The following is a 20,977-nucleotide window of genomic DNA, read 5'->3' as shown; positions in this document are numbered from 1 at the left end:
ACTGGTGAAATTCTGGTTGGTTAATCATAGAATCATAGAATGGTTTGGGTTGGAAGGGACCTTAAAGATCATCTAGTTCCAACCCCCTGCCATGGGCAGGGACACCTTCCACTAGACCAGGTTGCTCAAAGCCCCATCCAACCTGGCCTTGAACACTTCCAGGGATTGGGCATCCACAACTTCTCTGGGCAACCTGTTCCAGTGCCTCACCACCCTCAGAGCGATGAATTTCTTCCTTATATGTAATCTAAATCTACCCTCTTTCAGTTTAATGCCATTACCCCTTCCCCTATCACCACATGCCCTTGTAAAAAGTCCCTCTCCAGCTTTCTTGTAGGCCCCCTTCCGGTACTGGAAGGCTGCTATCAGATCTCCCCAGAGCCTTCTCTTCTCCAGGCTGAACAACCCCAACTCTCTCAGCCTGTCTTCATAGGAGAGGTGCTTCAGCCCTCTGATCATCTTCATGGCTGTCCTCTGGACTTGCTCCAACAGGTCCGTGTCCTTCTTATGTTGGGGGCCCCAGAGCTGAACGCAGTAAAGTTATGTTCCATAAATATTGAAGTAATGCTCATGATGTTTCCATATATTTTGGGTCTTGGTTGTTTATTTCTTTTGTAAATTGTTGAGCAAACCCAGTTCGTATGTGTTTCTTCAGGTTTTGTCGGTCATTTAAACTGTGCTTTCAGCAATTTATCTTTCTATTTAGACGTCTGCTTCTCCCTCCCCTCCATGATCAGAAATGGTAATTTCTGATTTGGGGAACATTACTATGGGCTTACAAATTCAGTGAAATTTAACAGATGCCCCGGCTGTGGCAGAAGCTTAATTTGGTGCTTACAGTTTCTAAGGCAGTAATGTGAATTAGCATGAGGTACAAGCCCCTGGGAAAACAGTATTTATGGAAGCTATTGTTCGTAGAAAGATTGGTCTGCTACTGGGATTTATTGAATACAATGAAGATACATACTTCATCTTTCTTGGACTTTGAATTAGAGGGAGATAGCTGAGAGGGAAGGGGAGGGGAAATTACTCTATTGCTTTTGAGGTATCTTTTCCTATCTCAGATCTCAGTCATCTGGATGGAAGTAAGCAAATAAGAAACTTGGGACAGCCCTGTGCCCTTCTGGAGAAGTGGCTGCAGGTGAGGCAGAGTACCCCAGGGCATCTAGAAGTGTACTTGACACAATTCCACCCAAGGCCTGGCCCTAAATGTGTGTCAAGAAGTACCAGGCTGCTTACATTGATAATGCCTCTGGAGCTGCCAGTTTCAAAACTACACAAATATTAGGAAACACATGTGGATGAAGTATGTTCAGCCATCTTCCACTTCACCATGGGCAGCAGCGATCTGTGTTCTCTGTTAACTGAGCCTCGTACACACTTGCAGCTGTTATTTCCTGTGTTTGTGCAGGATTCCTGTACTGTATATAATGTACCCCAGCCTGCTCACAAACTTTACAGGAAGCCAAGTGTGTGGTATATAAATATGCTTGTGTACAGATATCTGGTATTGTTAGTATTCCTGTTAGATTCTCATCTGTCCTTATCTACTTTCTTTCTTGTCCATTCAAGCTTGTGGTTACCTTTTTTTTAACTCACATTTGCTTACATAGGTTCACTCACCTTTCCCTTTCTGTCTGTCACATGTAGTATCCATAATGTCATATCAGAAATAGCGTGGAGTAGGGAGGTGATCGTGCCCCTGTACTCGGCCCTGGTGAGGCCGCACCTCGAATACTGTGTTCAGTTTTGGGCCTCTCCCTGCAAGAAGGACACTGAGGTGCTGGAGCGTGTCCAGAGAAGGGCAACGAAGCTGGTGAAGGGTCTAGAGAACAAGTCTTATGAGGAGCGGCTGAGGGAACTGGGGCTGTTTAGCCTGGAGAAGAGGAGGCTGAGGGGAGACCTCATCGCGCTCTACAACTACCTGAAAGGAGGTTGTAGCGAGGTGGGGGTTGGTCTCTTCTCCCAAGTAACCAGCGATAGGACGAGAGGAAATGGCCTCAGGTTGCGCCAGGGGAGGTTTAGATTGGACATCAGGAAAAACTTCTTTACTGAAAGAGTGGTCAGGCCTTGGAACAGGCTGCCCAGGGAAGTGGTGGAGTCACCATCCCTGGAAGTATTTAAAAGACATGTAGATGAGACGCTTAGGGACATGGTTTAGTGGGCCTGGTGGTGTTGGGTTAACGGTTGGACTTGATGATCTTAGAGGGCTTTTCCAACCTTAATGATTCTATGATTCTATGATTTTCTGCAACTGTCACTTTTCCAGGGAAGAACACACCCTCTATTTAAAGTCATTGGAGATGTTGCATAACAAATCAATAATAGAGGTTTCTGCTTTGTTATTAGAAAACCTTGGTCTCCTAGCTGGAGAACTGTAGTAGTAGCGAGTATTGACAGCAGATGTGCCTAGTGTTTTGATTTGCACACTGTTGTATTCAAGATGGCACCTCATATTTCAAAGTCAGGAGCAAATTTATAATGAGACTTAATTCTTGGTAGAGCTGCAAAGCTTGAGCACATTGACTACAGTAAACACATTTCAAAGTTTTAATAGAATTAAAAACTTTAGAATTACTATGTTGAAAGCATCTGTAGCTTGGCAAATTTAAGTTCCTTTTGAAACTGCTAAGACTTAAAAATTATACATACCTCTGTGTGTCATGTTACACAGAAAATTGTGTACTTTAGAGAAAAAAAAGGGGTTGTTCTTTCTTGCTAGCATTATTTTGGCATGTACAGGTACATGGTGTGACTTATATCAACTGTACCTCAATGTGAAAATCAGGCAATTTGAAATTATTTAAATTATTACCCAGGTACGGTTTGGGCAGGGTTATGGTACCTTTCATAACAGTATAGTAGAAGGCAAGCAAAACTGTACGGAAGAACGTAAAGGCATTTCAGTGTACAAATAAAGAAATGGTAAGGTCCCCTTGAAGTATCATGCTTTGTATATTAACAGCTGTATGTTTGGTTTTCATTAAAACCTTACTTGGTAAAAATATGATCTCTAGTAGAAATTCTTTTAATATGAGCCTTGTTTTTATGTAACTTGAAGCCTAGTTCCTTTAAATCTATGAAATTACTGTACCAAGCAGCTCTGAGAGCAAAAAACAGGCCTTTTTAATTTATCTTGCATCACTGTATGAAAGTTTTAGTAACATAGTCCAAACCATTGGCTTATGTTGATTCACGGGAAGTATCTTATATCAGTATTTTTTTGGCATTTTTTCATTATTTTCCAAAAAAGATTATATTACCAAAATGACAATTTCCCAGTGGAAAAAGGTACTTAACCTCTAATTTACAGACTTGTATAGGATCGAGATAAAATGTTTTTTAAAAGCTGTTTTTAATAACTCTTATATTTGTCTAATTAGAATTTAATTTTTGTTACTCTCTTGATTAGAAATAGCTGTATGAAGATTTTTTATTTATCAACTATTGAAATGATTGTCTTTCCAAAATGTTATTTGGCAATAATTGGAAAATATGATTACTTGAGTTAATTAGGTGTTTCAATGCATAACTTATTTCTCACAAATTACAATTTTTTCAGTTTCTTGGCAGTACGGAAGTGGAGCAGCCCAAAGGCACAGAAGTTGTAAGAGATGCTGTTAGAAAATTAAAGGTAAGAAAGAATTTTTAATGAAATAAATGGAATGTATTCTTAACCTGTTTTCACAGATAAGACACTTTGTAAGTGTAGGTAAATTCATTGGTTCTAGAAGAAGTTGCTTTTACTAATCTCTTCACTGGTGTGTAGGCCCTTCCCTATTATGTCCGTATTATCAGATGTTCTTCTGTACAAATATTTAGTTGTCTCCTAGATTATATAATTATTTGTAGTATAAAGTTTGTGTACCTTAGTGTGTAATGCTTGTTCATTGGAAACTTTAGGGCTTCGTTAATACTAACTTAGGTAGCAACAATTTGTTTTAGCTGCCATCCTTACTTTATGGCTATTGAATGCCTCTAATTATGGCACTCCAAACGTGTTGCCAGAGAATTTAAGAAAATGAACTCTTCCTTGACCAAAAAACTAGTGACTTCAGTAATGCCTGTCCTGCATTTCTCTGGGCTGTGCTTTGCTTCCTATGAGCCCCAGTTAGGTAAGTTGCCTCTTGTTGCAAAACACAGAGTACCCACCCACTTAAGGTAAGCTGTTGGTGCCAGAGAACAGGAGCAAGAATGTCAAACCACGCCATAAGTGGGCTGTGATAGCTCTATGGGTACTGGCTGTCACTGACTGCTCTTCACCTAAAGCTAGCGTGTCTGATCCATGTAAACTGACTGTTAGACCGGAGGTGAAGTTTTGTGACACTGGCATGAATGTTGTTCACCCTCCAGATGTGATAATTGGTGATACGTCTGGAATAGAGCTGTAGTGAGAGAATAGGGTTTACAAACCAAGCCTGTTTATGACAAGGGGCATTACTGCCTTGTCCTCCAGGTCTTCATGTTTAGCTGGAAAAGGTCTGTGTGCACAAACACCATCTATGTGCTGCTGCACACAGACGGCTGAGAAAATCAGACATTTACAATTTCTTCTTGGTTTTATGTTCTTGGGTACTGAGGGACTCAGTAGGCAATTAGAAAGTATCCTAGTGAAATGACTTGTTGAGGGTTGCTAACTGGTAACATGGCTTTGACTTGACTGAGTGACAGCTAATATGCTTAAAGCTCTACAAATGCTGTAAGTTGTGATAGGGAATGCTGATTTGTCTGCTAACTCACATTGCTGTGGAATTGCACTGTTTCGTGCTTAGCTGCTTAGAGCTATTGGAGCGTTAGTTTATTTAGATGTAAAAATTGTTCTGCCTACTATTGTACTTTCCATGACTTTTTGTAGGGTTTTCGTTATTGATTTAAACAGAAGTTCCTCAGAAATGGACAGAAAATTTTGGGTATCAATATTGAAAAATTTGATTCTGTGTTATTACTATAATAAAAAAGAAAGGCAGCATGAAACACTATTCATGTAGCTCAGCTTTTAAGAGTGAGGTTTCCCTTTAAAATGCCATCTTTACAAGATTGATTAGTAATTGTTCTAAAGTATTGAAACAGAAGTTCTTTGCCATTATTTTCGCTTTACCAAAATAGTACAGCTGCCTTTAAAGATTCGCTTAGTCAATTCCTAAAATGTTTTACACCAAAAAGATTTACTCTGCTGCAGTTCATCAGAGACATTATTGCCTAGTTGTTTTCAAGTGTTTTAGGCTAATGTAAGTATGACCTTTTTTCAACCATTGCAGCATGCTACCAGTGGAAACAAAATGTATGGTTTTGTGTGCACCTCGTACAGTTTACTGGAGTGAAGCCTGTTGTGTTAGATGTTTTGTGTTTATAAAATTCCATTACCCTGAGCAAAGTTAATTCTGTGCAGAAATCTGTCAAGAGAACATCCTGTTATGGAGAAGTTTTGATTCTATTTTAACTATGTTTTATCAGACTCCTCCCAAGTAAAGCAGCTGCTAAGTGTCTCTAACTCACTGGTGGAACTCCAGGCTAACCTGGGTTCTCACTGATCACTGGAAGCTTTTGGTGGGTTGGATTGTATGATTTGGTACCTTGAAATAGTTTGCTCTGAAAGCAGGTCCAAAAAGGATTTCAAGTAACTGTTCTCTGAAGTGTAGGAAGAGCCAGAACTATTTTCCTTTCTTGGGAAAAAACATTTGTCAGCCTAGCACTAAAATTTAGAAGTAGAAATTTGTTGTATATATTTGTGGTGTCATTGGAGTACGTAGATATCTGTTCTAACTTTTTACACATGTTCCCTAAATAAACCGCCTTGGAGATACATGACTGAGTCGTTGCTGCCAGAATTACACTATTTTCTTCAAGCTTGGAAGTTTGGAGCTTAGATAATCACAAGTTTATTAGAAAACTCACAAAGTAATTAAAGACAACTTTTGAAAAGACTTGAAAAATCTTGGAACAGAATTCAGAGAGCAATAGTTTTTATGTTTGAAACAATCCTTAATTAAGTGAATGCTCATTTTAACATTGATTTATGTTGTGCATCTGAATTCTTTGAAGAGAAGCCTAGAGGGTGCTGGATTTTACTATTAACCACACGTCTCTAGCTTGTTTCTAGGAAATGTTAATTAAAAATTTTAAACCAGTGAAAACGGCTTGAAAACTAATGTCTTATATTGAAAGAAAACATAGTGGTTTTTTGAGTAGAAGAGTTTTTAAAAGATGTGTAGCTTGTGATGTTATATTTATATTTTTTATTATATGGATTTGGTTTTAATCACAATGTTGTTAATCATAATTTGTTTTTAATGAAAATTAATAGCTAGCAGAAAAACAGCTGACCCATTCTTAATATTTGGAGCTATTTTTACAACTGGCGTGCATTGCACTAATAACCTTTTGAAGTCACGTGCTTACAGTGATATATAGACCATGAAATACTGTCACTGTAAACTATTTTTCTTAAGCATCATGTCATCAAACTGTGTCAGGATAGACATTTGATATACAACTCTTTACTTTAAATCAAAAGCTCTTGACTCATACAACACAAAGACTCTTCACTTGCCAAACATAGGTTTGTGCAAAACTGTAGCATGCCATTCCATGAACTTACTTTTACCAGCAGGTGGAGCTGATGTTCTACAGTAAAATACAATAACTTGGAGGAAATTTTTCTTGATGCTTCATTGTACCTGTTTTATCACAAATACTACTGCTACATTTTCTAAACACTTGACAATTTTGCTGAGTCAGTTGCAATTTGAATATAGAGTTTTTTCAAACATCTATACTAAATTTTTCTAGAGGGTTGTCCAGTGGTTTTATCTAGTTGGGATTTCCCCTTGCGTTTTCAAATTTCTTGGAGCTGTACTGCAGGAGAAGGAAGAAAGTTGGACACTAATGTTTTAAAATGTGTATTTTTATTTCTAAGGTAAGGTGAACTGTTCTCATCATTTGTTATAAACAATTTTTTCCTTCCAGTTTTTAGTCAAACTAATTTCTAGAATGAAACAAAAGCTAAGGAAAATGGTACCAAGATGTTGTATCAGAACATGCCTACATTATTCAAATATGTAAACATTGTCAAATCACACTTTATTTTATAAAATGAAATTATTACTTTCCTTGATGAATGGGAGATATAACTTCTAAATCAGACTGTAGGAATGAATTTGGTCTTTCTCAAAAAGTGCTTGAAGGGTTGCCAGAAGTGAGAACAGGTGGAAAGATCAGCATAACTGATGGAAAGGGCAGCATAACGAGACCGCTAGTAAAAAAACTCGTGGAAGAGTGTTAGGGAGAATGCAGAAATAAACACCTGAGATTTAGACTGTTCCTTTTACAGTCTTCAAAGGGATGTTTTTGTGAGGACCAAACTTAAGGCTGTTCTCTTACCCAACTTCCAACCTAGTCTCCTTTTCTCCTTCTTCTTTTCTTCTGTAAGTGGAGATGACCAGTGATAATGTAAATAGAATTAATCACTTTGAAGCCACTTGAAATATTCTTCATCAGCTCCTTGACCGGTAAGGACACACAAAGTGAAGAGTGCTCTTTCACACACCTCCACATATGCTGTGGTGCTCTCCTGCTGCTGCCCTTAATGGACCATCAGTGGACGTTGTTCTGAGCTCCCCTTCATGTTAAAGCTGGGTTTCATTTGTTGTTGAAAGGACAGAGGAGGGTGGAGTACAGAAAATCTTTTAATATTGGGATAAAGAGGTTTCCAGTCAAGCCTTACAAACATAACTGTTCTCTTTGAAGTACTGGAGAAAGCAGAATGTGTGGTTCGGGACCAGCGAGGGGCAGCCTGAAGACCAAAGCAGATAAGAGGAGAAGAGTTGAAGAAGAGAATACCTGTTTACCCTCTCTCTCTCAAAACAAAACACCCAACCAAAAAGCCACCACCAAAAAACCCCAAAACCCCACACCACCAAACAAAATAACAACCAAAAAACTCCCAAAACAAAAAAAAACACGCTAACATCCCGCCCCCCCCCAAAACCAAACCAAACCAAACCAAACAACAAAAAAACCCAAAACAAACAAAAAAAACCCAACAAACAAAAAAACCCTTCAGGGAGTGAGAGAGAGAAAAAAGACTGTACTGCATTGTCTTCTACACTGTGGTTATAGACCAATAGCCTTCCTCTCAGTCCCATGTGCGTTTGGAAAATAAAATACAACATATTCCATAGAAATGGATTTCTGAGACAGCTTTTTCCCTACCCAGATGATTATCGAGAGATTCAAGTTCACATATCTGTGGCCTTTTCATCCTTTTCCTCTTCTTGACAGCTATTTTTCAGAGGTTATAATTTTATACCCACATAAAACGTGCATGAGAGTTTGGACCATAAGATGACCAAAAAGATGATATGTAGTCACTGCAAAAGAAATACGGCCTATTTTTTTTTCAGGCATCCTTCCTTATAGTGAATGTTGTTATGAAAAAAGAGGAAAAACATCTTCTCAAAGCCAGGTATAAAGCTATGTCTCAGCTTAGACAACTACGTTGCCCTCAAACAGATGTCTTCTAAGGTGTCCACATGAAGTGCAATGCCTGATGTCTCACTGGAAGCCTGCGTGAAATGAAGGAGTTGAACCTCTATGCCCTAGGCTGAAGATTAGCACTCAAATCACAGAAACGTCTACCTTTGATGTTTCGAGGTTTTTTTAATAAACTCTTGCATTGTGCAGTGAGGTGTAAATATTAAATAAAAGCACATAGTTTTGATTTGCATAGCTTAAATTGATTTTGATAAAATTTCTTTTAACCGTTATTTCTTTAACTAAAGCTCCTGGCTGTTCTTAAAACGTGATTTTTTTCCTCATGTTATTTTTGCTGATTAACCCTCTGATTGTAGTTTGCTAAGACTTGATGCATAAGCATTTCAAATGTAATTTTAGTAAGAGTCTCAAAGTTTGCAATTTTCCCTGCTACAGTAATAAAAGACAAGATATATGGAAGTTTTTTCTTCTTTATTTTTAAAGCTAAATAAACCATAGAAGATAGATTTATTTTTATCTGTTGCTTTCCCTAAAAGATTCAAGGAAAACATGATGTTAATTCCAAAGCAGTTAAATAAAAGCTAGCCCATCCCACCGAGCTGCTCATATTATTATTGGGCCAAATCTGGGTGTTTTGCCTGAGAACAATATATGTATAAGCTAACAGCTTAAGAATTTGGCCCATCGTATCTCTTCCCAAGCCATGCAGTGACTTACTATAATTTTATATCATTGTCCATTTTGATGCCAATGGGAGGCTACAGATTTTTACCCTCTTAAATAATCTTGTTACTGTGTGAGTTACAAATATTACTTTGTTTCAAATGTGTGCTGAAAGGAGAAAATAATGTTTGTAAATCTGCCCTGTCCAGAGGTCCCTCAGGGTCCTTTTTAGGTAGAAGGAATGAGTAGGAAAAAGAGAGAGAAGAAAAAAATGCAAATTGGCTGATACCTGACTAAGTGTTAGGATTTGCTGTTCAAACCCTGCACAAGTTTGAGAGGTAGCTGAACTTACCTTTCTAGAGAAGGTCAGATACAAAAGAAATTACTGATCAGTATCTGTATGTTATCTGTTATTACACATAATAAGGAGTGGGCAGGAAAAGCTTTAAGAAAGTAACTGCACCAGATTTTCTGAATTTATCTATGTGTACTTTTCAGTCACTGTATCTCAGTAAACCTTTGATTAAAAAGCTTGTTTGTCTCTCTGGGTGTCTGTGTTGAAGAGATTCTTTTTTGTTTTTCTTTCACCATTAGCTTGTTTTTGATTTGATGAAGTTTCTTATAAAGTGGGTTTCCAGTCATCTGCTAACTTTTGCAACTATCCCGTGATCTTTCTCCATTTTGTCAACATCCTGCTGCATTTGAAAACCTCAGAACATAAAATTTGAGTAGTTTCTCACAAGCAGCTGATGCAGTGCAGCCGTTGTTGTCATCTCAAGGATCTTTTTGAAATACCCAAGGATTGCATTAATCTTCCCAAGCGTAGCTTCATGAGAAGAGTCCACAGTTAGCAGAAAGTCTACCGTGACATCAAGATTTCTTAGTTCCATCTTCACAGGGTAGTCTCCCAAGAAAGAAAGTTTGTTCCCATATGTATGATTTGCAAAATTGGTACTGCAACAGAGATGGTTTGTTTGCGTACAGGCAATCTGTGTGTTCTGGTTGGTGAGGTATTCTCTGTGTTATTTGCCCCTCCATCAAGCCGTTGTGATCTGCAAGCTTCCTCTGTAATGATTTTAGATTTCAAATCATTAGTTACTTTTCTCCCCACTTTTTCCTCTTATTTTTTCTGCCTGCAGATTTTATCAGTAATTACTTTCCTCCTGGTCATTGTTCAATAATGTCATGCTTAAGAAATAAACCCTGATGGGATACATTAGAAACATATCTTCCCAATGACAATTTCCTGTTTATAACTGCATCTGGAGACTAATGTAACTAACTTAACTAATACTTTCTTTGTATTGCTTCATTTCCTAAATATAATGGCATGCAAAACTCAGTCAAATGCTTTGTCTATTTTGACAAGCTGCATTTTTTGTAAAATTCATATTGATTATCATTAATTTCATTTCACTTGAATTCTCTAGTTCTTGAACTTGATTTATGCCTTTTGAGAGTAGAGACGTGGTAGGGTCATTTTGTTTACCCTTTTTTTAGTATTGGCACAGAGTTATCTTCTGGAACTTCCGCAGTGTCGTAAGACTTCTTGACTACTTGGAGCAAGCTTTGGCCAGCTGTTCTAAAACTCGTGCAAGTTATTCAGATCTACTTATTTTAGAAAGTTTTCATGTTGTAGCTGTTGTTCGGAACTCTGATGAGGTGAAACCAAGCATTTCATCATCATTCTCAACATACACTATGGCTTTAACTCAGTGAAATCAAATATTATTTATGCCTCCTCTTCATTACTGCACAGAAATATTTGTGTGCATCTTGTTTATAAAGGGACATTTCCAAAAAGCCAGGGTTCACTCATTTTCAAGGCTGTTCCAAATTGAGGTGTGCCCCAGGATTATCTATTGCATAGGTATGTTTCTGTGCACTGTAAATTACATTGGAAATTGAGATGCTCAAACTGTCCAGGTGATCTGTGGGTTTTGTGGTCATCCCATTTAACGCGTAGCAAAGTGAGCCAAACACAAAGCCCTGTTGTACTATGAAAAGGGACCGCATATGTCCTCAAAGTTTTACCCAATAAAAGGACATAATCAAATTACAAATCAGAAAGGAAAGCTGGTGGGGTGGGGATGTTGAGTAAATGTATGAAAATGATCTGAAAGATGATAAGTTTTATATTCATCGTAGAAAAAGATCTGCTAATAAAACATTGATTGACCTATCATTTTCCTATTTTTTAAAGCAGACACTTAAGAACCAAACAGGTTTAATTGACAGTATAAAATTTAAGTCAGTTTTGGGGGGGTTTAATTAGTGATTTTTATTAAAGAAAAAATATTTTTTTCCTGTAGCAAATTCGAATTGTCCTAGAAAGTCAAGAAATGTTGTTGGCCAAAATGCCTGTAAACCAGTGATTAGTTTTTTTAAATTTTATTTTCTATAAAATGCTTTTTTTAAAATAAAAAGATGTGTATGAGATGACCCACCTTAATTAAAATAAGGGGATGGGGATAGTCATTAAACTGTTTTCAAAGTATACTCTAAATACGTGAGAAATGGGCTTGAAGATAGATAGGAGGACAGGAAAAGGATGCGTATTTTGCAAGAGCTATATACATGATACTGAAAAGAGGCAGAACTAGAAGTTATGTTAGATTTGCTTGACTTTTGACTAGTTGGTTTCCACTAGTAAGTCATCGTGTACAAACCTTCATAAAAAATTTGGCCAGTGACTGTAGCAATGCTAGCTATTGAAATGCAAAATGGGTATTTAGATTTAAGAGTTGGTTTTGAGAACAGCATAGCGTGGTTTAGGTGGGGTTTTTTGTTTGTTTTTTTGGTTTGTTGGGTTTTTTTAACTAATTTGTGAAGCATGTGATACTTATCAGCTAACGTGATACATTAATCAGTAATAAACTGTTTGGGTAGGTCATGTTACTGTATGAAGTTAATAGGATTAATTATAAATTAATGTTTCGTTACTAAAATTTTTAATAAGTGTGCGTTCAAAATGAGGAATAAAATTGGGAGGCAGGGAAAAACAGGTTAATTATGTGCTTTTAGGGTGGTTCTTAAAACTAGTTAATAATTTGCCGTGAACGGAGCTGCTTACAAGCAAGATGAAATAAAATAGATGGAGACAGTCATATTGTGCAAATTGAGTTCATGGAAAGCTTTCCCAAGTACTAGTTGGCATAGGAGTAGGGACAGAGCAAAAAACCAAACTCTCAACTCTCACTTAAATAAATAATTAATTAAAATCAGGGGTTTAGGTGTTTGTGGGGGAGGTTTCAGTTGGCTACAACCAAATACAATCACAAGGTAATTCAGGCTTCTGTCTTCCAGGTCTAACCCTTCTTAAGGTAGATTAGCACCTTTGTTGGCAACCTAGACTCTTTATGCCACTAAAAGTCATTGTCCTCATTGACTTTTTGTATAGCTTAATTGTACTGATGATGAATTATGCGCTCAATTATACTTGAGTGGGAGAAAGCTTGAGGTTGCTGTGTTCAAACATATAGCTGTGAAGCAGACACTCCAACTCCTCAAGCCTTCAGTGAGTCATCATCCTTATTTGTGCATTTGAAAATACCATTCCATGCTGTCAAAGCCTTGAGAGGAAAAGGGCTGGTAACAGACCAAAATATAGAGCAATTCCGTATCTTTGCTAATAAAGTTACACAAATTCATGACACTTCTTAACTGCCATGCAGTAGCAAATTTGAGATACTTTGCTTATTTTATATGCAGTGTTCATGAGAGAAAGACAAGTCAGATCTAGCAGCTAGAAAAGGAGATATAAAAGGATGAAAATGTATTGAATAGAACACATTACCAGACCCAGTCATATGAAATGTTGTCTAGCCATCATCTAGTGAACTGTTAGCAAATAAATCCTGAGAATATGATAGAAGAGACCAAGTATTTCTTAGGTGTTGACAGCTATAGTGCTTTCACACTGAACCTGTTTAAAAGAACTGATTTCCTTAGAGGAACATACGGGAAGTACCCTCTGTGCATGTGTACAGGAGTGTAGAAATAGTGGGATGTGGAAAACATAACAATGTTCACTGCTCAACAACCAAGCAGTTGACAAACTGTCTGAAAGTGTTCATGTATCTACTGTTTTCCTAGAAATCTCATGCAAAAGCTTAAATTAAATGCATAAACAGCAGATAAAAGTTTCAAGAGAACCAGCTAAGTAATTTTAAAATATTTTTTTCTTGAATTATAGGAATATTCTATAGTAGAATCATAGAATCATAGAATTATTAAGGCTGGAAAAGACCTCTAAGATCATCAAGTCCAACCGTTAACCCAACACCACCATGCCCACTAAACCATGTCCCTAAGCGTCTCATCTACACGTCTTTTAAATACTTCCAGGGATGGTGACTCAACCACTTCCCTGGGCAGCCTGTTCCAAGGCCTGACCACTCTTTCAGTAAAGAAATTTTTCCTAATGTCCAGTCTAAACCTCCCCTGGTGCAGTCAGAAATGCTGTTCTGTGCCCAACTGCAACTTTGGGAATGGTAGGTGCTGTTTATAAGACCTTTTTGAAGAAGGAAGGAAATAACTTCAGGTGGAAGGAGTTGAGAGGAAATGAGAAGTAATACAAAAAAATAAAGAAAACTTACTGTTAATGTGATTGTTGTTGTATTTTTCGTCTTATAGTTTGCAAGACATATCAAGAAATCTGAAGGCCAGAAGACTCCCAAAGTTGAATTACAAATCTCAATCTATGGTGTAAAAATTCTAGATCCAAAAACAAAGGTAAGAGGCTTATATGTTTATGGTGCTAAACTAGTAATTAAATATTGTTTTAACTGTTTTTAATGTTTTTATTGTTTTATATTTTTAAAAAGTATTATAATGAAGGCCATTCTGTTGATGGAAAAGTCTTCTAAAGTACCATTTCTTGTTACAACACATGGGTGACATCTTCCCAGGAAGGTACATGATACTCCAAAATACAGACTGTAGCTAATGTGGGATTTAATTTTTTTAATCTTTTCACGCCAGAACTTTTAAACTCTGAGGAAGATGAAAACACTGTGGTAAATAAATGTTAACAACGCATATGATAAACAACTTTCCAACTGGTCACCGTTGTGTAGATGCCCACATGTAGGTGGTTGCAGGTGAATGAGGAGACAATTTGTTTGCAGTGACTCTGCAAGTGACTCTGCAGTGACTTCATACTGCTGCTTTGGAATTGCACCTCTCTTTCCTTACCCTGTTCATTTTTTTCCTCCTTTTCTTGTGTTTTTAAATTTTTTTTATTGTATCCCCCCTCCCTAGAATGCATACGTTTCTCAGATGTGTTACCCATTTCTCTGTAAACTTCATGTAGCAGGCCATAAGCACTATTGTAGGCTTTTCATCTGGCACAGCGTGACAATTCCTGCCTTTTCAGCAGTTACGTCCATTGAGTCATCCCATGGATGGGTTTTCTGTTCCTTTGTTTGCTCTGGCGTTTTGGAAGGGGTTACATAGTAAGCAAAACATCCTCCTCACAGACTTCAAAGAGGAATAATGAGATAAATATAATCAAACTAAAAAGTATTTATTCAATAGTCAGCAATTCTTAACATCTCAGTGCTCTTAAATCTTGTATACATATGTTGAATGTTGGATTTGAATGAACTGTTGGTTACTGCTTCTTAATTCTGGCATAATTGCTACCATTCAGACAGTGATACTGCCTTTTGAGAAAAGGTAGCGTTAGTTCAAGACTATATCTACTTGCAACCCATTTTCACTTCAGACTCTTGATACAATCACAATTCAACAGTTCATAAGCAGAGGGGTCGAGAAATATCCATGTCAACTTTAATTGCATTTTTTGCATATTCCTTATGTGATAGGGCAGAAGGGGGTACTAAACCCCATAACCTGGCAAAAACTGTTCTAAAATAGCAGTTTCAAATGTCAAAATATGTTAGTCTTCCTAACTCTTCCTGCAGAGATTAACAGAAAGCTGTGGGATGGAAGTTCCTGGGGGAATAGGAACATTCTAATCTCTTAGCAATGCTGTTATTACAACTAAAATGGTAATCAACTCTCCCCCACTTCGTTTCTTAAAGCTACATGTAAGTGTAAATTTGAATCAAGTTTTCCTTCTTTTTGCACAATTTATAGATGCTTTAGGAAATGACTTAAATACCGTGTTACCATCGCCAATTACAATATTTTTTTCTGCGTGTTTTTGAAACAAATCACTTCAATAATATTACAGAGGAATATTGGTTTATATTCATGTGATGACTATTAATTGTGGTAGGAACAGGAGGCCTGCTCATGTGTCAGGACTTGATTCTATACTTGGCACTCAAAAAAGGAGGATTATAGAAAAGTGGTTCTGTCCTTAAAAGATACATAGTTAGGTGGATCTATAAACCTAAAAGAACCAGAACAAGCATGTGTTATTATATGTAACTGTTAAAGAGCTACAACAGAAAGAGATTGAATGTGAGAGAGATTTGGGGGCATAGGAGAAATAGGATGTAAAGAAGAATGGCTGTAAAGACTGAGAAAAGGAACCCAGTTGGGGCAAGGGGAAAAGATTGCCCATACGGTACATATTTTTGATAAATGGTTGTGTGCAGAGAGGGCATACCCATGTTTATGAGCTTACAGCAATCTGGGAACCCCAGTGCTGCACAGAAACTTTCTTTTTTTTAATAGATAATAGTTCACATCTAAACTGCATATTTTCCTTTAAAGCAAATACTGCTTTCCCATGTAATAAGCCAAATAAAATAAAATACCAAGAAGAGACTTGTTGAAGAAAAACAACAAAAAAACCCAAGTTGAGATAGTTTATTTCAGTCTTGTCAAGCTCTCTCAGCTGAAGAGTATTGCCACGGCAACTTTTTAAAATAGCCGGAACATGCTTTTTAATGGAAAGTGAAATATAGTATCGAAAATATGCAAATAATAATGTTTAAAAGCTGTTTATGTTACACCTTAAGTAAGCAATTATTTAGATGTCTAATTTATTTCTCTGTGCCCCTGTATTTGGATAACATGTTGTGCACCTGGAAAAAGAACAGAGTGTTTTACATAATCAGTCCCTAAATAAATGGCACAGGGATGGAAAGCAACAGTAAAACCAATTTTCTAGAACTGAAATTACTGTCCAAATAAACACTTCCAGATAAATGCTGTCCAAATAAAAACTTCCTGCTTACATTCAGTAAAAATGGGAACATTTGTTAGGAGATAAGTTTGCTAACTTCCTATTTTAAGTCCTTTTTTGGGTGCTCTCATATACAATGAGAGACATTCAAAAATGTTACTGCAACTTGCCTGCTCTTATGTACATGAGGAAATCCAGAGATGTACTTTGTGCATCTTTATCCTAAGCAAGTATAGTAATTTTTTGAAAATAATCTTCCTTTTTATTTGCAGGAAGTCCAGCACAACTGTCAACTCCATAGGATATCATTTTGTGCTGATGATAAAACTGACAAGAGAATATTTACTTTCATATGCAAAGACTCAGAATCAAATAAGCATCTGTGCTATGTATTTGACAGTGAAAAGTGTGTAAGTATGCAAGACGCTTTAAAAGAATTTGGGTGACTGTTACAGACTTTGGCTGGTCTACTTTGAAATAAAACAGGAATGGTTAATAAAGGCAGGTAGCCTGCCTTTCAATTGGGGTCACTTTGATATAAACTTTCATGCCAATATATTGTCTTGTAACTCAGATGCATTAATTTGAAGACGACCTTTTTTCTTCTAAGGTGGTTTTCCGGGACAATTCTTACTACCCAGCTCGATACCCTAGGCCAAGCATCTGCAATACTGTCAGAGAACAGACTGCATCCCACCAAAGTTTAAATGTTTGCACAGCTGTTTTGCAGAGATTGCTGCAACCCGGTGGCTGAGAGACCCTCACAGGCTCTTCTGCTGATGTATCTGCCTCAGATGTTTGGGGTTTTTTTCTTTTTTTTCCCCCCAATTTTTTTTCCTTTTTTTTTTCCAATTTTTTTTCTTTTTTTTTTTACAGCAAGGTTCCCCCTTCTCTGTCCGCACCCCCACCACTTTTCTCAAGTTTGTTAATGCCGTGATGCACTACTAGAGAATTCTTTCCACCAACCACTGACATTCTCTCATGTCTGAGCTAGAACAAGGCAACTGTTCAAAAATGTGCAATAGCAGAGAAAAAAATAATACTTTAGGACAGGAAATGAAGAAAATGGTGTGTAGCTGAAACGGGGTCATGTGTTTGTCCTGGCAGAAAGTAATTAACAAATAAAAACCACTGGAATGAACACCAAAAATTGATGTTTATGTTTTTTTATAATGTAGAGACTCTCTTTTTGATTTATTCTGAAGTAGCTGAGATATCATACAAAAGAAATACTAAGAAAGTAATACATTTTTTAGAAAAAGATGCATATTCACTTCTATTTATATGCAATTATATAGCATTGTGTGTTACTTCACAGTGTTTCTGGTGATTTTGTTGTTCACCTGCATTGCTCCAGTGCCTTCAGTAGATACTGTTCAGAATTGCTATACACATCTGTTCATTTATCTTGAAATTTCTATCCCGTGTCTCTTTTTCACATATTCCCATGATTTTAAATTGCCCTTGCAGTCTCTGCACACTAGTAGCATTTCTATTCCAAACCAATGCACCATTTCTTCTTCTCTCTACCCTGATATTCCACTTATTGTACTACTTTCCTCAATTTCAGTCTTTGTTCATTAGGACTGTCAGATTTCAAAGGATCCCACTTTAGTTGGTACCTTTCCTTTCAGCCAACCCTCATCCTTCCAAGAAGATAGGACTGCGTACTTCTAGTGTCCCTTACACTTTTCTTTTACTAACATAAACAGTTATTCTCTAAAGCAGTCCTAGTCCAGCTTTTTTGGTCTAATTCAGTCTAACTTGTGATTTTTTTTTAATAAAGATGGCCATATGTTTTTTTTTCACAGTAAAAACATAGAGGGGTTAATTCCCCATTCCTGTAGAACTCAGGTATTCACACACCTCTACTGAATGACTTTACTGTTGCGCTGATGGATAAAAGGCTGGGGGCATCACGTTCTGTACCATTTTTGTGCATCCAGCCCTTCGTGTTCTTACAGGTAGTAAAGGAAGAATATTCTTGGCATTGAGCAGAATGCTCTGCTTTCATGAGAAACAACCAATTTCAGGTTTTCATTTCAATAAAGAAGAGAAAATTCTAGTTTAGCTTTAGTCAGATCAATGTTTTTTCCAATTTTTTTTGTTGTTCCCCTGCCAAATAAAAAAAAAATAAAGTGATTACTGTGTTTACTTTCTCTACTGAAGTTCTAAGGCAAATGGCATATCCGTGTATTCACGTTTTATTAGTGCCTCCTGTAAGTCTGCGTTTTTTTCTGAAACCTTGGTGTACTCAATCAGGTTCTTGTACGCTTATTTTTATCTCTGTTTTCTTAAAGTAGATTTTCTGTATGGATTGTATATACACATCATAAAATACGATGCGAATCAGCATAGCACTGCTAAATTACTATATTTTGCACATATAAATGCAAATTCTGTTTGGTTGGATTTTTGTAATCAGAAATACTTGCACAGGTAAATACATTTATCTATGCTATGCTGATTGAGATTTTATAGGACTTCTAAAAATAAGTGTTGAAAATAAGTTTAAAAGCAATAGAGGTCAAAACATCCATTATCATGAAAACTTTAACCCATTAAAATTAAAACAATTTATTTAATGATAGAAAAGCCTGTATTTGTTTCAGAAATCATCAGAAAAAGACATACTGCAGCATGCTATCTGTATTTACAGAAATTAGAGGCATAATTTATACAAATTATGCTAAAATTAGCTAATTGTGTTCTGTCTGTTCAGTCTCCCTTCTTTATCTGAAGTATTTTTAAGCTGTATTCATAGCATTTTGTGTCAGAGTATGTTGCTGAAGAGTGTTTCCCATGCTCCTTTGCAGTGTTGACTTCTTGATGGATGAAGCAAACCCTTTGAACATGATATATGGTGTAAAGTATTTTGTGATCATCTGAAATGAAAATAATTATATAAAATTTTTACAATATACTAATTTCAGTCTTATGTTTTATGTAAAGGCGGAAGAGATAACTTTAACAATTGGTCAAGCATTTGACTTAGCTTACAGGAAATTTCTGGAATCCGGAGGAAAAGATGTTGAAACAAGGAAACAAATTGCAGGTTTACAGAAAAGAGTAAGTTCTGAACTATATTTTTTAAAGAGATAAAAGAACATGCTACTGTATTTGTTTTATCTGCTTTCCGTGACAGCATAATTTCCAGCATTATTCTTAGATGGCTAAGAACTGCATTAAAAAAACTATTTTTTGCCATCTTGCAAGGTCATCAAAGAGAAGAGCAAGGTTGAAATATGGAAGATACAGGAATTTAAGTTTAATTATTTTTTGTAATCAGATAACTACTTAAAAATTGCTTCTAAATCACCAGATCTCAGATAAAACTTATTCTTAGTGAATGTTGTTGTTGAAATGAATGAATATCCCAATAGCTGTTGCAATAACCACTTGCTTTGTAGATCCAGGAATTAGAAACTGAAAACACAGAACTGAAAAATAAAGTTCAAGATTTGGAAAACCAGTTAAGAATAACACAGGTACATGCATCTCCGGTAAGTACACGAACATAACTCTTGTGTCTGAAGTTACTCTAAATTTATAATCATCCGTGTTATGGTAATTATTAGCATCTATGCTGTTTCCAGTGATTATGATTAACATACAGTGATCATGTACCATATCTGTTGAAATGCAGTATTGAAGTAACAGTAAGATTGTGACAAGCCAACAAAAGTGCAAATTGCAGTCTCTCAAATTGTGGTTCTTTAATCCTCTTGTCATACCTATTTGTTGCTGTCTAAAGACAGTAAATACTCCTAGTAGACGTGTAAGGATGAAGAACTGTTTGGCACTTAAACGATCTGGTTCACCAATGCTACTTAGGATTTTTCTGGGAACTTTCTGTCACAGGCATATTGTTACTTACAACTGACATTTTCTAAATGACTTCTAAAAAATTTTGTCTGCCTTTCAAAAGAGTCATTAGGTCTCAGGAACTAACTGAGTGGGTAGGTACAAAGGAGCAAGTTGCGGGTTCCTCATCATGGGAATTTTTTAACACTTGCTGCAGTTCCAATAGATAATCACGACAAAAGCGTTTTTAAATGACTGACTGATGGTTACTTATATCTACTTTATATCTATATAAAATGCAGGTTGCATTGCAGACTGATTATAATGACTCCCCTTTTCTTACAAGCGTATTCTATCTATACAGCATTAAGTAACTGTGAAAATAAATAAAATTTCTTAATGTACATATAGCAAAATCTTAGAAAAAGATGGACTGCTTTTAAGCTGTGCATTGTGGGCCACCTTGTTCCTGCCCTGGATGTACACCATTTCACTTTAAATGGATGTTTAGAAATTTGGGCAATGTAAAAGTATGTTTGTAATGGTAATGACAATTTTTCTGTAGTGTCTATACACTCCCTTGCTATTGATTAGATGGTTGTTCCCACGAGGAACTGTCATTTCATTTTACTGAAATCTATTTAGAGGAGAGAGGACCATAAATTATAAATACTGCGTAACTCCCACAGTGAAAATTGTGAATTATGGATGTCTTCCTACTCATGAAGCATTCAGTGAAAGGTAATCAACTTTAATGCTAGATTTAAAATCAATTTAATCAATCCCTTAATCTTTTATTTTCCTTAATTAGGATGGCAGCTAGTTTGTTTTATTTATGCATATAATAACTAAATGTATCTTTGAATTCAACTAAACAGGCTCTTAAGTCTCTTGTGATAGATGCCTTTCTCTTTC

General features: G+C 36.5%; 1 protein-coding gene across 1 annotated transcript in view; it reads left to right on the top strand.

Moving 5' to 3' along the window:
• GULP1 (GULP, engulfment adaptor PTB domain containing 1) overlaps positions 1 to 19,761 on the top strand; it is a gene marked incomplete at both ends in the record, with an annotated part of 31,426 nt that extends 11,665 nt beyond the window's left edge. Inside the window, 6 exons of the mRNA XM_009585765.1 lie at positions 1,065 to 1,141; positions 3,563 to 3,634; positions 13,792 to 13,890; positions 16,531 to 16,668; positions 19,211 to 19,327; positions 19,669 to 19,761. Of these exons, the coding sequence (XP_009584060.1) occupies positions 1,065 to 1,141; positions 3,563 to 3,634; positions 13,792 to 13,890; positions 16,531 to 16,668; positions 19,211 to 19,327; positions 19,669 to 19,761 (596 nt within the window). The remainder of the gene's footprint in view (positions 1 to 1,064; positions 1,142 to 3,562; positions 3,635 to 13,791; positions 13,891 to 16,530; positions 16,669 to 19,210; positions 19,328 to 19,668) is intronic.
• Positions 19,762 to 20,977: the final 1,216 nt, after the last annotated feature.

Source organism: Fulmarus glacialis, unplaced genomic scaffold (assembly GCF_000690835.1).
Source record: "Fulmarus glacialis isolate BGI_N327 unplaced genomic scaffold, ASM69083v1 scaffold45649, whole genome shotgun sequence".
Classification (NCBI taxonomy): domain Eukaryota; kingdom Metazoa; phylum Chordata; class Aves; order Procellariiformes; family Procellariidae; genus Fulmarus; species Fulmarus glacialis.
Note: the sequence above shows the minus strand (reverse complement) of the source record. Positions and strands in the feature narration are given on the sequence as shown.